The 16,365-nt window shown below is 43.1% G+C and overlaps 1 protein-coding gene across 6 annotated transcripts in view; it reads left to right on the top strand.

Annotated features, from left to right (window-relative positions):
- Positions 1-16,365, top strand: part of OLA1 (Obg like ATPase 1) — a 98,898-nt gene that overhangs the window by 51,567 nt on the left and 30,966 nt on the right. For all 6 annotated transcript variants that reach the window (XM_034427618.3, XM_034427638.2, XM_034427629.3 and 3 more), the window contains one exon: positions 55-152. In XM_034427618.3, the coding sequence (XP_034283509.1) occupies positions 55-152 (98 nt within the window). The remainder of the gene's footprint in view (positions 1-54; positions 153-16,365) is intronic.

Raw genomic sequence — 16,365 nt, 5'->3', positions numbered from 1 at the left:
GGGACACACTACAAAGTTGCATATTTTACATAATTTTTGTTTGCTATCTTTTAGATTGATGTGCTCAACAAATATTTGTTTTTAACTTCTAAACCAATGATCTATTTGATTAACCTCTCCGAAAAAGATTACATTAGAAAGAAAAACAAATGGTGAGTTTTCTGAAGTTTAATTATAATTTCCAAGGGGACTTTAGTATTGGTTAATATAGATATTATTGTATTCTATTCCTTACTCAGTGCTATTTTTGGAAATATACTGTACTTAATGGAATACAGTAGAAATGAAAACTTTACTAAACTAAATCAATTTTCCTCTTACTATCTTTTTTTTTGGCCTGACTTTATATATATTGGTTATAAAACCATTAGTTGCTTTTCAAAATCCAGCTTTGTTTCTTGATTCTTACTTGTTAAGTACTGGAATATTTCATGTACTTTGTCCAATTCAGGGCATAAATTTTCATAATACTGACAATCGCTGTCTGTCAAGCAGTGTTTGGATCAAGATCCAATCCCAGAACAAGATGATATATTAGAATTCTCATGTTTGAAAGCAGTGAACTTTAACTTGTCCTAAAAAGTTTGAGATGTGTGGACAATGGATGCTTGATTTATTGCATTAAAATAAAGCATCAATTAAAGCACTGTTTTTAATTATTTTAACAAATGCAATTGTGTGCTAAATTATAAGAAAAATTAAGCTATTGTTGTATTTGTTTTGTAAAAGTATCCAGAACAGTGTATCAGAATTCTTTTAAACATACTCTCTTACTCTCCCTGTACTTCATTAAGTACTTAGATGCACATGGTTTCAATTTCCCATTAAACATTCTCATTTCCATATGGTATCAAAGAGCGAGAAGACTTTAAACTGAAAAATAAACATTCACAGGCTAGAAGCCAAAACAATAATTAATGTCAGATGGTTAACTCCAATAAGTTATAAGATATAGTCTGTGAAACTATTTCAGCTCAGAACTCTTCTGCTACTCCTATTGTTATAATGCACCTATATTCTAAAAATAAAGTTGAACTGTTATAGTGAATAATTCAAGATGCAAACTTGGCAAGTTTTTCTAATAATGGATTATTTAAAATTAAATCAGTCTTCAGAAAACTCTGAAGATTTTGTTGCTGAGCTGCAAAATACTGTGCTCCAGGAGTTATTTTTCAGTTTCACACAAATATACATTTAGGATTTTTGGAAAACTTTTTTGAGGGCTGCAATGACAATATATGTCAGCATTTATTTGAAAAGAGGAAAGGCTGAATGGATGAGCACTTCTGTATTTGGGAAATTTCCAGTAGATACTATTGCACAATAAAAACCAATAGTTAGACATTAAGTTTTTTTAATAATTGGGAGACACCAGTCTGCAATTTCTCTGACACCAATCACACTAATATCTTTGTGTAGATATGAAACTGACTGTGGTGAAGTTTTAGAAAATATACCGCCTAAATTATTTTTAAAAATGTGTAAATATTACGTTTATATTATGAACTAATATTAGAAATAGTATTGTGTTCATGGTGATGGTGATGGTTGTAGTGTTCTTTTAATCCAGATTTTGTGGATATTTGTGTAATTGTAGCTGAAAGATCAAAGGGTAGGATAGTTGAGTGATGTTATAGAAGAGAATTTACCACATAACCATTTTCAGTACAGCTTCTGCCGCCTGCTGTTCCTATTTTCCCTCAAGCTAGCCATTGACAACCCCCTGTGCATCCCTGCTTGTAAAAAATGATTGAGGAAGTATTTGTCATGTATTTATGAGTGTGAAACATTGTGTGATATGGAATGCCATTGCCTGAAGACAGAATGATGGCCATTTTACCTTCATCCTGGCAGAGGGGTTGCTCTTGAAATCCTCTTTATATGCAGTAGATTTTTGCATTAAAATACATGTTTTATTTCGAAGTATGTTGTGAGGTGTCATTTGTTAATAGTTCTGGTTGTACAAAGAAATGCAAGTGATTAAGACTGTATTTTGTTAGTCTTACAGTTTAATTAGTGACCTTTGCTTCATGTTCTTGACCTCAGTTGGAAAAGTATTAGTGGCTTGGCTAACAAGAGCAAAGATTCCTTGCGTTTGTGTTATATAGAGAAGAGTCTAGAATGGAGCAATAAACATTTTCATAAGATCTTTCAGAAGGATTTAAAGGAATATCAAGAGGATACTTGAAGTGTACTTGGGTATAAGCAGAACTTCAAAAACTAGAATATGCATTTGTAGCTTATCCTTTTTAAACCCAGAAAAATGTTATTACTGATAACATCACAGTAACATTTTAAGGATAGGATATTGTTCAGTGCTAGGGGAGAAGAAAACGGAACGATAGTACTTTAGGGTAATTGAAGAGGTATACTGATCTTTGAAAGATATAAAATCTGGAATGCCTACTTGCAGTATTAATAAAATTAAAATAGTCATTCAGTTGATACATGATTAAGACTTTATTTCTGAAGAGAAGCTGATGGAGCAGCTGTGTTGCTTGGGCTTACATTTTGATCAAATGGCACTAATCAGGATATATAGAAGAATCAGATGCAACATCTAAAATATTGCTATTCTTTAAATCAAGTTAAAGCATTCTTGCATAAAGAATGCAGAAAATAAATTCTTCATTAAGTACCTGGTTAAAAATTAGTACTGCAGTTACTTTTAATCTGCTGTTAAAACTACTGCCCAACAAACTATGCAGGATACTACCGTAGCTTCTATTGGAATCATTATATAACTGTCATATTTATGGTCATTTTATAAAATTGGATACTGTTGTAATAGATTGACATTTCTAATACAAAGGTGCATTTTCAAATGAATAGTTTATTCAATATTCCAATTTAATATAAAGGAAGGGTTGTATGGAAAGTATTATTCAATATTAGGCAGTTAAGTTTATGAATTCATTCATAAACTGTATAAAGATGACATATGAATCATATAAGTTTGAAATGGCTTCTACACACACGCACGCAAACACACACACACACACACACACACACACACACAGAATATATATTTAATTAGGCACTGGGCAAATAGATATTACGGATGATAACTATTATATTTAAATAATAGTTTTTCCTATAAGAAATCATTGACTTTTAATATTTTTGATCTGATATTTGGGGTGTATTTAAACAAAAAAATGGGTTGATTCTGTCAATGGTCTCTGTATGCAAAATATGCAAAACTAGTCTCAGAAGTGTTTTGCTAGCTGAGATGATAGAGAAGATGCAGACTTCCCTTTGCATGTACAGAAATACTCTGCGGGGGGACTCGAATCTTTCTGCAACAATGGGATCAGGCAGCAGATGTGCCACATGGGGTGTCCTGAATATATATTAAAACATTCTCTCTGTGTTCAGGCATTAGCCTAAACTGTTATGGCTAAGCTCTATACAGCAATAGAACGTGTACCCTTTCAGTCACAGATCTTGGTCATGTTTATTTGCAAGGAAGTAGAATTCTCCTCCTCATGATCCATGATCAAGTTCAAGAGATAAAGTATTATTTCACAGAGGACATGGAGCAGGACAGAGAATGTAGGCCATTTCTACATATTTTAAAACGTCATGATTTCTGGTGAATGTCTGATGGGATTATTGCCATGCACAATTTTTTTTTCTCTACGCAGGATGTGTAAATATTAAATTGTATGGTTTGTACATATACAAAATACATTATTTCATCTATTTCTGGCTCTCTGTTTTTAGATTTTCTAGGAATGCTTTGAGATCTGTGTAGAACTTAGAGGTTGTTCACCATTGACCAAGTCTGACGTTTTACATTCCCTCCCTCTCTATGTTGATTTAAAAATTAGACAGGGAACCAAATGAAACTAATGTCAGCAAAAATAAACAAACAAATAAATAAATTTTGCGAATGAATGAATGAATGAATGAATCTCCCTCTTTTTAAACAATTTTAATAATTTTAATATTTTTTAATATTTTTAATACTCAAAGTTTAACTTTGTTTTAAATTGATTGGGGTTTTAATCTGTCTGGGCCAAACTATTTAATTCAATTTTATTTCTGCTTTTTAAATTTTGTATATATGTATTTTATTGTTGGCTGTTCACCGCCCTGAGTCCTTCGGGAGTAGGGCGGTATATAAATCAAATAAAAGTAAAGTAAAAGTAATTTTGCCACTGTTCTCCACAATGTCTTGAAACTCTCTAATGGAGGCCTGTATGGTCGAACCTGATAGCTGGGAGGGGGAGGCAGAATTGAGATATTGATTCTAGATATTGTTAAATCCTCTTTTATTACTGAGATGTTGCTTTAATATTCAGTTATTCTTTTGATGTGTGATCATGGAGCCCTGATGGTGCAATGGTTAGAATGCAGTGTTGCAGGCTACTCTGCCCACAACCAGGAGTTTGATCCTGATGGGGCTCAAGGTTGACTCAGCCTTCCATCCTTCTGAGGTCAGTAAAATGAGAACCCAAATTGTTGGGGGCAATATGCTGATTCTGTAAACTGATCAGAGTGCTGTAATGCAAAGATTCCCAACCTTTCTGGCTCTGCAGACTGATGACAACGAGGAGGGGAGAGGGGATGGTTTTGCATGCATGTGTGCTTGTCTACCACTTGCACGGCCTGGTTCCCAATGGGCACAGCCTGGTACTGGGCCAGGGGTTGGGGACCCCAGCATTATGGGGCAGTATATAAGTCTAAATGCTATTGTTATTTCTATGTTGTCAGTTCCTTTGCTGCAAAAAGTCTAAGACGTCAAGTATTATTAAATAATAATGCTGTCCAGTTTCCATTGGAACTCAACATTTACTTCTATCATGGAGATAGTTGTATTTTGGAGTAAGTCCTATTGAATTAAGAGAACTTCTACGTAAATAGCTTTTAGATGTGGACAGTAAGAGAGTTTGCTATTCGTAATTTCATTGGTGCACTGCCTTTTTGTCAATTTATATTAGTTTGTGTAGCTATTTGAATCATTCCATAACTTTGGGGTTCCTTATATATGGTATGTCATATTGTCTTCTATCCTTTATGTTTTGTTGGAAAATATTTGAACTAGATTTATCAATTTATATACTGTAGGTTTATTATAAAGAGCAAAATGAAAAGCTTTCCAAGAATAATGTCTATATTCTCCCAGCAGGCTGCAGAGTGGGTCAGGAGTGGGTTATCCCAGATGGTCTGACCGGATACTGAGTCTAATTGAATTGGCCACGCCTCCTCACGTGTCCCCTGCTTCCAGTTTTTTAGACTCAGTGGATCTGGCCAGACCTGTTCTGAGTCACCTCGTTCCTCACCCACTCTTCATCTTCAGCCTACAAGTTTTTTTCTGATCATCCCTGTGCTGAATGTGCTGAGCGTGCTGGACACTCCAGTCTCGGCTGGAAACGCCGCCGCCGCACTGCCGCAGCTGCGCCCCACCGCCGCCGCCGCGCCCCACCGCCGCCGCCGCTGCGCCACCGCCTCAGCCGAGAGGCTTCCTGGTCTGGCGCCCTCTCCAACGGCTCTGTCAACGCCGCACCACTGCCGCAGCCGCGCCACGCAGCCGCGCCGCACCGCCGCTGCTGCTGCCGTACCGCCACCGCCACCGCCTCTCAACTGAGCGGCTTCCTGGCCTGGCACCCTCTCCAGCAGCTCTGTCAACGCCGCACCTTGATCTCCGGTCTTCGCCCCGGTGCCCAGCTGACGGAGATCGGACGCCACAGAGACCGCAGCGGTTGAGAGCTCCCGCTCGTCATTTCGCCATCGTCGCTGCTGCTCAGGTACAGGGGATATTCGAGGCTGCTGGCGATTGCCCCGGAGTTCGGGAGGCGCCCTGTCATCGCCGATTCTCCCTCACATCGCGGCCATTTTAAAAGGCTTGCAACCGTTATCCCTCGTGCGGCTACCATTTTGGATCCCGCTGTGACGGCGACCATTTTGTGAGTCCTAGTGTAACGGCGGCCATTATATTGGCACGGAGCTACTGACTGCCACAGCTCCTTCTGCCCTCCTCAGCTGATCCGGGCCACCCCAGCCACAAATTTGACGGGCAAATTAAAAAAAAAAATTAATAATAATAATAATTAGCCAGTTAATTCTGATGGCGGATCAAATTAAGGATGGTTCCCACGAACCTGGCCGAAAGGCTACTTCTAAATCTGCTTCCGGGAGAAAAATCCATCAGCCCTCCCAGGCTGAACTAAGGGACCTCCAGCGGCGCCATAAAGCCCTGGAGAGGCAGATATTTCACGCAGAAAAAGACAGGGCCAATCAAGAGACCTCCTCGGCCCAAACCATTCCTGGTTCTCCTGACCAAGCAGAGGATGAGGACCTTGACCTCTCCAGGGCGCTGTCTCCTGAGGTATCGGATTGGCCTTCTCTCGCTGATTCTCCTCCTGTATCTGCGCAGAAAACTGGAGACCCCTTTGCATGCTCTGCCCCTACTCAAGCACCTCCACCACCTCCTTCGGGTCAGAGATCCCAGGACCTGGACCTGGGTAACCTACCTGAATCTGTGCAACAGCTGATCGCACGGGCAATCTCGCAGGGCATTTCTGAAGGTATCAAAGAGCATCGTTCATCTTCCATTGCTTCCGAGGGTCCTCGTTCTCGCCGCTCCCGAGTCTCGCCTTCTGCGAGTCTCACTGGCTCGCCTGATCAATCACCCGATCGCTCTCCTTCCCGTTCTAGAGGGAGCGCTGATCTCTGCCTAGATGATGAAGTTCACAGGGAGACCGAATTGTCAGATGACGACACCGCACCCTCTGATGTTCCGGCCTTCACAGGTCTCTTCCCACAGGGTCTCTTTAGGTCTCTTCTGCACAAAGCCAAGATTACATCTGGCTTTGTGGATCCTGTTCCAGACCAGAATTCCGCTTCCACCTCCGCTGCTGGTCAAGGGATCTTCTCGGAACCAGTAACCGAACAGCTCTTCGTTCCGGCCCCTAAACTGTTTCCCGACGTAGTCAAAAAGCAGTGGTCCTCTCCGTCATCTCTGCCCACTCCCAGCGGCACCGATCGTCGGAACTATAACATGGATCCCTCGCTCGCCAGCATTTTGCAGGTACCTTCTGTCGACGGCCCAGTTGCCGCCCTTTCCTCTCCTTCCCCTTATTTGTCTGGAGATTCTTCCGACGGCCTTAAGCCGGAGGACAAAAAGTTTGAATCCGCATTCAAAAAGACCCACCAGGCCTCGGCCTGGGCGATTCAGGCTGCTACCGCGGCCTCATTCTTTTCTCGTTCATCATTGTTGTGGCTCCAGCAGCTACAATCTCGTATTCCTGCTCAGGAGGTCCGGGTCCATCAGGATCTCAATAAAATCATTGCTGCTTCCCAATTTGCTGCCGATGCCACGCTCAATGCAGCTAAATATTCCTCCCGAGCGATGGCCTCCTCGGTCACTGCCAGACGTCTAATGTGGCTGCGGCAGTGGCCTGCTGATATTAGGGCCAAATGGCGCCTCGCCACATCCCCGTACTCGGGGCCTAAGTTGTTTGGCGAGTCCCTCGAACCACTTCTGATCGAGGACAAGGATAGGAAAAAGGTGCTGCCATCGTCTACCAGGCGGGCAGACCGTAGAGCTACCCCTTATTACAGGAGACAGCCTTCCCGTTTCTCTTCCCAAGAGACTTCCTTTCAGCGCCCTTTCACTCAGAGTTCCTTTCGTCCCCAAGACAGAGGTTCCTTCCGAGACAGGGCACGCAACTATGGGGCCCAGAAGCGTTTCAGCCGGGCTTCTGGCGGCCACCAACCCAGGCGCCAAAAATGACTCTCGCCTCACCGCCCCCATCGGGGGCAGGCTGAGCCTCTTCCTAGACAGGTGGACACTTATAACATCCGATCAGTGGGTTTTACACACCATAGCAGAGGGTCTTCCTCTGGAGTTCCACTCCAGTCCACCGGACCGCTTTGTATCATGCCCTGTCTCCAACTCCCGAGCAAAACGCCAACTAGTGGAATCTGCTATCCATCATCTGCTAGATATCAAGGCGGTGGAGGAGGTTCCTCCCGCCGAATGGAGACAGGGATTCTACTTGATCCTCTTCGTGGTGCCAAAGCGCTCTGGGGGCTGGAGGGCGATCCTAGACCTGAAGACCCTCAACCTCCACCTAGTCTATCGGAGGTTCAAAATGAGCACCCTCAGAACCATCCTGGAAGGGATTCGGCCCGGAGACTATCTAGCTTCCATCGACCTCTCCGAGGCATATCTCCACATACCAATATTGCCATCTCACCGCCGCTTCCTCAGGTTCAGCTACGCAGGCCGTCACCTGCAATATCGTGCCCTCCCATTCGGCCTGGCATCGGCCCCGGGGAGCTTTACCAAGGTCCTTGCGGCCTTAATTGCCCACCTACGATCGGTCCCGATACGTCTCCAAGCCTACCTGGACGACATTCTAGTCCAGGCTCCGTCCCTGTCCCAAGCCAAGTCCGACCTCCAACTGACTATCCGGGTGCTACAAGAACACGGATTTCTCATAAACCTTCCAAAGAGTCAACTGCAGCCCCAAACTCGTTTGACGCATCTCGGGGCAATCATCGACACCAGACTGGGGCAAGTCTTCCTGTCCCAAGAACGACGGGACGGCCTCAGATCAATGACACTGAAACTACTCCGCAATCCAACGACGACGGTACTCACCTTGTCTCAATTGCTCGGGAAGCTCGCGTCCTGTATAAATATCGTCCCTTGGGCTCGCCTCCATGCACACAGTCTGCAGTGGTTCCTCCTCCCTCACCAACGCTCGAGGACAGCGGCCTCCTCTCAAAGAATCAGGCTGTCCCAGTCGGTTCGGCGGTCCCTCCGCTGGTGGACCTCTCGGGCTCTGGACAAAGGATACTTCTTCCTGGATGTCCAACGGGTTGTAATCACCACCGACGCCAGCCTCTATGGCTGGGGTGCGCACCTGAATGCACTTGTGGCTCAGGGTCGCTAGTCTCCCATCGAGACACGTTCCACCATCAATCTCCTGGAACTTCGCGCAATACGGCTCGCGCTACGCTCGTTCCATCAGGAGATAGAGGGCCGTCACATACTAATTCTAACTGACAACACTGCAGCAAAAGCGCATGTAAACCGTCAAGGAGGGACCCGGTCCAGGACTTTCATGCGGGAGGCCCTTCAGCTGGGCCGATGGGCGGAGACCTATCTCACCTCGATCCGAGCCGAGCATATTGCAGGGACGGACAACTTAACGTGCGGACTTCCTCAGCCGCACCACAGTGGATCCGTCAGAATGGCAACTACACCCCGACATCTTCAAGGACATCTGTCGTCGTTTCGGCCGACCTCAGATAGATCTTTTTGCGACAGCAACAAACACACAACTCCCCAGATTCTTCAGTCGTTTTCCGACGCCGGAAGCGGATGACACGGACGCCCTCCGGTGTCCTTGGCCAGACGGCCTGCTTTACGCATTCCCCCCCGGCTCTGATCCCCAGGGTGATTCGCAAAATCGTGTCGGAGAAAGCGACCATCATTCTCATCGCCCCTTACTGGCCTCGGAGGCCTTGGTTCTCCGACCTTCTCAATCTCTCAACGGCTCGTCCCTGGAGGATTCCGCCGGGAAAGGCGTCTCTCCACCAAGGGAGCTTCCTACACCCGGACCCACACTGGCTACGTCTAACCGCCTGGTCCTTGAAGGGATCCTCCTAAGACAGGCGCACTACTCGGAGGGGGTCATCCAGGTCATGCAAGCTGACAGACGGCCTTCAACCATCAGGCTGTACAACATCACCTGGCAGGTATTTATCTCTTGGTGTTCAACTCGCGAGATTAACCCTGTTTCAGCTTCTGTCCCACAGGTCCTGGATTTCCTGCATGCTGGGCTCCGTAAAGGTCTAGCACTCAACACACTCAAACGACATGTGGCCGCGCTATCAACGATTTTGTCCCCCAGGGATGGGGCCCCTCTTTCGCATCATCCCTCCATTCACCGATTCCTTAGAGGGGTGCGTAACATTCGCCTGCCCGTGGTGCACCGATATCGATCCTGGGACCTACCACGGGTTCTGAAGGCCCTTACTGAACCTCCTTTCGAGCCACTGCGCTCAGCAAGCCTCAGGTTCCTCACCTTCAAGGTGGCCTTCTTGGTGGCTGTTACATCGGCCAGGCGCATCTCCGAGCTCGCGGCCCTCTCCACTCGGCCCGATCTCTGTGTCATTCACTCAGACAGAGTTGTCCTTAGATTAGACCCCTCCTTTGTTCCCAAAGTGAACTCCCGATTTCACAGGGAGCAAGAGGTTATTCTACCTAATTTCTGTCCGAAGCCCTGCCACCTGCTAGAGCGTAAGTGGCACACCCTAGATGTCCGCAGGGCCCTTAAGATTTATATCGCACGGACAGCGACCTCTAGGCGATCTGAGGCCCTATTCATTTCCTTCCAACCGAATACCTTAGGATGTAAGGTGTCTTTGGTCACCATCGGACGCTGGATACGGGCCTGCATTGCCAGGGCCTATGAGGCCCAGGCCCTTCCCATTCCTAGGAACATCACAGCACATTCCACATGCAGTGCAGCTACCACCGCTGCTTGGGCCACGCAAGCTTCCCTTGACGAAATCTGCAGGGCCGCCACCTGGACCACTCCGGTGCCGTTTGGATGTTTTTGCCTCCGCGGAAGCATCCTTCGGCAGGAGGGTCCTACAACAGGTTCATCTAGCCTCGGGGGCATCATCCTCGCAGGCTTCCCACCCGTAAGGCGACCTAGCTTGGGCATATCCCACTCCTGACCCACTCCGCAGCCTGCTGGGAGAAGAGACTTACTGTGAACGCCGTTTCTCCGGGGGTTGCGGAGGCCCCTCCCTGCCTGTGTTCCTAAGGGTATTGCTCTGATTACTTGCCTGAGCTTATCTTTCAGATCCATCTTCGTCTCATAAACTGGAAGCAGGGGACACGTGAGGAGGCGTGGCCAATTCAATTAGACTCAGTATCCGGTCAGACCATCTGGGATAACCCACTCCTGACCCACTCCGCAGCCCCCGGAGAAACGGCGTTCACAGTAAGTCCAACGCCTCTTTTCATTTGCTTGCAATAGAAGTTTCCCATTAACATCAGATTTACTTTTTTATTGTTGTTTCCTGAGGTTACTACTGTAAAACAAAAATAAAAACACAAGCACAAACTTGTTAGTTATCTAAAAATAGTAATCAAAATGCAATCAAATACTCTAATATATGACCACTGTTCTTTAGTTATAGCTTATTTAAGCATATGTTAAGTTTAAAATGGCAGTGTTTGGTGCGTTTTATATGGAAAATGGATTGTGTCTTTCTATCATAGGAACTACTGAGACAGTAAACTATAAAATAATAAAGATAGGGACTTTCATTATAGATATGGAATACTTCTGGCTTCAGTATTTGTGTCGTGTCAGTGGGCATTCTCTAGTGATGCTCATCTTTACCAAGTGCATTTGTTTTTCCTAAATACATGTGGAATTTATACTGTGGTTTGGCATTCAAGTGTTCGGTGTGCCAATGCAAAATCATAAATGTTCTCTACCTCCCTTCTTCATAACTGGGAAAACAGATTAAGTGAACAATTCTCCAGCATATCGGGGAAGATCATCCAGGTTTGGGTAGCGCTCCGCTTCTCTGCTTGGAGACTGAGTCAGACTTTCTTGGCCATGCCTACTCCTGCCTGGGGGCTCCCCAGTTCGACTCAGTCTTACATGAGTTGAGACTGAGTATTGAGACTCACCCACTCTTCGATATCTTCATAATGTAAGACTAACAACATTAAATAATTTTTGGGCCGAGCAAGGCTCAGTGATCGCTGGTGAGCGATCTGGGGCAGCACCAGCCTATTGGTACCCTGTTTTCTACTGGCTTGTCTCTCAGCCAAGGTTCCTGCCTTTCCCGCGCTTAGCGGAGGGGGCATTGCCTGCTAACAGGTGCCCCTGGCATTAGTCTGCACCTGCAGAAGGGGACTCTGGATTCCTCTAGGCACACTGATGGCGGCCAGCGCTTCGGGCACTTCAAGGGCCACGGCAGATGTGCTCATGGCGAGCCAGCCTGCCCTACCCACAGAGCAAGCGGTTGGTGTGTTAGGTGCCTTTTCAGCCGCGGCAGCAGTGCTCATTAGGAGCCAGACTGCCTCAATTGCAATGAGGCGGCAGGCGCATTCTGCGCCTTCTGAGCCGCGGCTCTCCATTCTTCATAACTGGTAAAACAGATTAAGTGAACAATTCTAATGGAGAAAAAGGATATTTTAGGGACAAGTCTGCTTTAAAAAAAAACATTTGCAATAGAATTGAGCTTTGCAATGTGTAATATAATCTTAAAACAAAACAATGGTTTGCCCCTCTGTTGAGGATTGGAAAACTTTTAAAGAACCCAAGTCAAGGCTCCAGCATATCTACTGGTCCTTTGTCTTCAGAGTCTCTTCTACATTTTTATACCATAGCTATTAATTCAAGGCATCCTCAGGTACTAGACTTGAAAAAGACTTGTGGGTCTCTGGAACTCCTTTCTTTCTCCCAGAGGTTGGTTCAATTCTGGAGCCTGAATACAGAGATACAGACTTTCCTCTTTGGATCTGCTTTAAATTGCCAAGCTTAAATGGATATAAGTAACATCTGTTTGGCTGGATATAATATGGGTTGTTTGTGTGGCTTCTTTTGATACTTTCTTGAATAATCAGAAAGGAACAGGCTAGTTTAATCAAGAACAGTGTCCTAATTGGTAAAAATAATAAAGTTATTTGAGCTTTCTACAAGTAGTCCTCTATTTATTATGACAATTGAGCCCAAAGTTTCTGTTGCTAGGCGAAAAGTTACGTGAGTTTTGCCCCATTGTATGACCTTTCTTTCCACCATTGTTAAGTGAATCCCTGCATTTAAGTTAGTAACACAGTGGTTAAGTGAATCTGGCTTCTCCCATTGACTTTGCTTGTCAGAAGATCACAAAAGGTGATCCTGGAACACTGCAACCGTCATAAATATATGCCTGTTGCCAAGCATCCCAATTTTGATCACATGACCATGGGCATGCTGCTACGTTCCTAAGTCACTTTTTACAGTGCTGTTGTAACTTCGAATGGTCACTAAACAAATATTTGTAAGTCAAGGACTACCTTCCTATACAATAGAATGTCCTATGGAAGGAAGGAGTATATGTATATGTACCCGAAAATGAGACCCAACCGGAAAATAAGCACTAGCATGATTTTTCAGGATACTAGTAATATAAGCCCTACCCTCAAAATAAGCTCCAGTTAAGATTGTCAGGCAGACGGATGCATTTAGTACTGTATTTCCCCCCAAATAAGACCTAACCAGAAAATAAGCCTTAATGCATCTTTTGAAGCAAAAATTAATATAAAACCTGGTCTTATTTTTGAGAAAACACGGGATATGTATATGTAGTTATATAATTCTGCATCACTGCATACAAGTAGTCTTCAATATATGACTGGTTGCTTAGTGACCAGTTGAAGTTACAATGGACTACCATGGGTGAAGGGAGCTTATGAACTGGTTCTGAAGTTTGGCTGCTCCCCCGTCACTTGACTGTATTTTGGGTCATTGGCAACTATCTGACATTTGCAGTGTCCTGAGGTCACATGACCACGTTTTATGAGTTTTTTGGAAAAACTTTACTTCTGGTTATAGCTGGCCTACAGTGAACAATTGGTTTGCATTCACTTAATGACCACGGTGATTGCTTTATAACAGTGGTGTTTCTTTAACAACTACCACAAAATAAGTTGTAAAATAAAGTCAGTCATATAGGTGACCTGCTTTATGACTTTATGCATTAAAACTTAAACTGTAACTGGGTCAAGAACTTCCATTGCCAAGTGCTGTTAATGTTAAGTGAGTTGTGCCTTATTTTACAATCTTTTTTCAGTGGTCATGAAGCAAATCACACAGTCATTAAACGAATCTGATTTTCCCCATTGGCTTCCTGGAACAATTGCAAATGGTGATCGTGTGACCCGGGGCACTGAAACTTTCGTAAATGGAAGCCAGTTGCTAAGCACCCAGATTGGGATCACCTGACCAGAGGGACATTCTGACATTGTGAGGACTACTTGTAGAGGTTTCATAAATAGACTTAATATCAAATGATTGCATAATATTTATATATATAACATTTCCAGTTAATATGACCAGGAGTTAATTTACCAGTTAACATGGTATGTATGTATGTATGTGTGTGTGTGTGTGTGTGTGTGTGTATATGTGTATGCATCCATGCATGTATGTATTACCGTGTTTCCCCAAATATATGGCCTACTCAGAAAGTAAGTCCTACTACTTACCTTCGAATAGTTGCGGCTAGGCCTCGCACACCTCGGCCCATTTCTTCTGCAGCCAGCAAGGCTTTCCTGAAGGCCTCTGTAGCTGATAACAGAGCTCTAATCGGCTACAGAGGCCTTCAGGAAAGCTTTGCTGACTGCAGAAGAAATGGGCCGAGGTGTGCAAGGCCTGGCTGTAACTATACGAAGCTGAAGACGTTCCTGAAGGACTCTGACAGCAAAAAGTAGGCTGGGGGCGCAAGTGAGGTGAGTCAGTGGATGAGAACCCCCCACTACCACCACCAAAATAAGACCTGGTGCCTTTTTTGGTGGTAAAAAAAATATAAAACAGGGAAATTTCTTATTTTTGGGAAAACGTGGGTGTGTATTTATGTATGTATGTATTGCTTCAGTTTATACAGCAGCCTATTTAAAATACTTGATTCTGGATGGCTTCCACCAATAAAAATATATAAAAACAGAATACAATGGTATTGCTTCAATTATACTTTTGACTTATTAATAAAAAAATTGGTATGAGAAACATTTGTCTTTAGTTCCCTTTATATCTCTTATCATTTGACTTTCTCAGTTTTGGATTTTTTATAACATAGCTGTTTAACAAATTGAGTGGTTGAATTAATGCAAATAAGTATATTCTCTGAATTCTGTTATTAAATACAAATATGTAAATAATTCAGATGGCAATATTGGTGTATATGTTTATTAAAACAATTTTTAATTGGCTAGATCTTCCTTCATTTTGCCTTCCTTATGTGTCTTGAGTTTTTTCTCCTATTTAAAAGCAATATATTATATGTACAGTATTTGGGAGTGATTTTGATATTCAGCTGTTTCTTTGCTCTGATAATAGAGAGTAACTTGCTTGTTCTATTCATGGTTTGCAGCAGATCAAAATGATTTGATATACTAAGCTTTTTCTGATATGATACAAAGTTTTGACAAACATGCATGGCACAGCAAGTGTCCAATTCTAAAGAGCAAAATAAATGCAAGCCACCATTATGGGGAACACAAACAGGCTTTGAAGGCAAGTTATTAGTAAGCAAATAATTGTTGAACTGTTATGAATGGAATAGAATGTTAAAATACGACATGATTGGCTGATGTTACATATGTCCTTGATTACCTTCCTTGTGCTTTTATCCTAATAAGTGACATTCTTTGTATTCCTTTGGACGGCTAGACAGTCTTGACACTAAAGAAGAATAAATATTGCATGTGGTACACATTAAGCTGTCATCTAAGACAGCATTTATAAAAAGTAACCGGAGAAATTCATAAGAAATTCTGCAGTGCTATGGTTTCCTGCTGTAGCCGTAATCATCAAACTTCTTGACACATTCATATCTTCTAACGTGACTTCAGTTTATCATTGCTTAACATGTGAATATTTTTGTGTATTTTTATCTAAAGACATTATTCACTATTAATGTTAATTTGAGTTTTATTTATTAAATTTTGCCTCCAGTAAAGATTTGTAGAAAAATAGCAGTAAGAGTGAAATATATAATAGAAATCTCAAAAATCTTTATAGAAGAAGTGAACTAAATACCTTCATGCTGTTAAACTAATATTATATAAAAATAACTGTCTCCATTGGAAAAAAAAAAGATTTGACTTATTTGAAAGTTGTAATTTATCCGAAATTGAATTTAACAGTGAGGCTAGCTTCTCCCACAAAACTGAAGAAAAAGAAGCAAGAAAACAATAAAAATAGCAAAGCAAATAAGCTCTTGAGTTTCATGTTCTTTAGATCCAAATATCTAAAGATTTTAACAATTCCTACAAAATAATATTAAGTAATAAATTAGTCTTCAATATATCCACTGACGTTTGGAAAAGCATTCTCTATATAGCGGCTTTGATAGGATTCAACTAATTTCAGTTTGTTAACATAATGGAGAAGTGCTTGACAATTAGGCAGCATTATTACTCCATTGATAAATAAGGTAATAATTCCCAGCTATAAACCCCCTTCTGTATCGTGTTTCCTTCCTTCCTTCCTTCCTTCCTTCCTTCCTTCCTTCCTTCCTTCCTTCCTTCCTTCCTTGCTTGCTTGCTTGCTTGCTTGCTTGCTTGCTTGCTTGCTTGCTTGCTTGCCTGCTATACTGGTTACTTACTAAATT

This window comes from Pantherophis guttatus, chromosome 1 (assembly GCF_059756535.1).
Source record: "Pantherophis guttatus breed Tessera chromosome 1, ASM5975653v1, whole genome shotgun sequence".
Taxonomy (NCBI): domain Eukaryota; kingdom Metazoa; phylum Chordata; class Lepidosauria; order Squamata; family Colubridae; genus Pantherophis; species Pantherophis guttatus.
The sequence above is the reverse complement of the archived record's forward strand: the minus strand, read 5'-3'. Positions and strand labels throughout refer to the sequence as shown.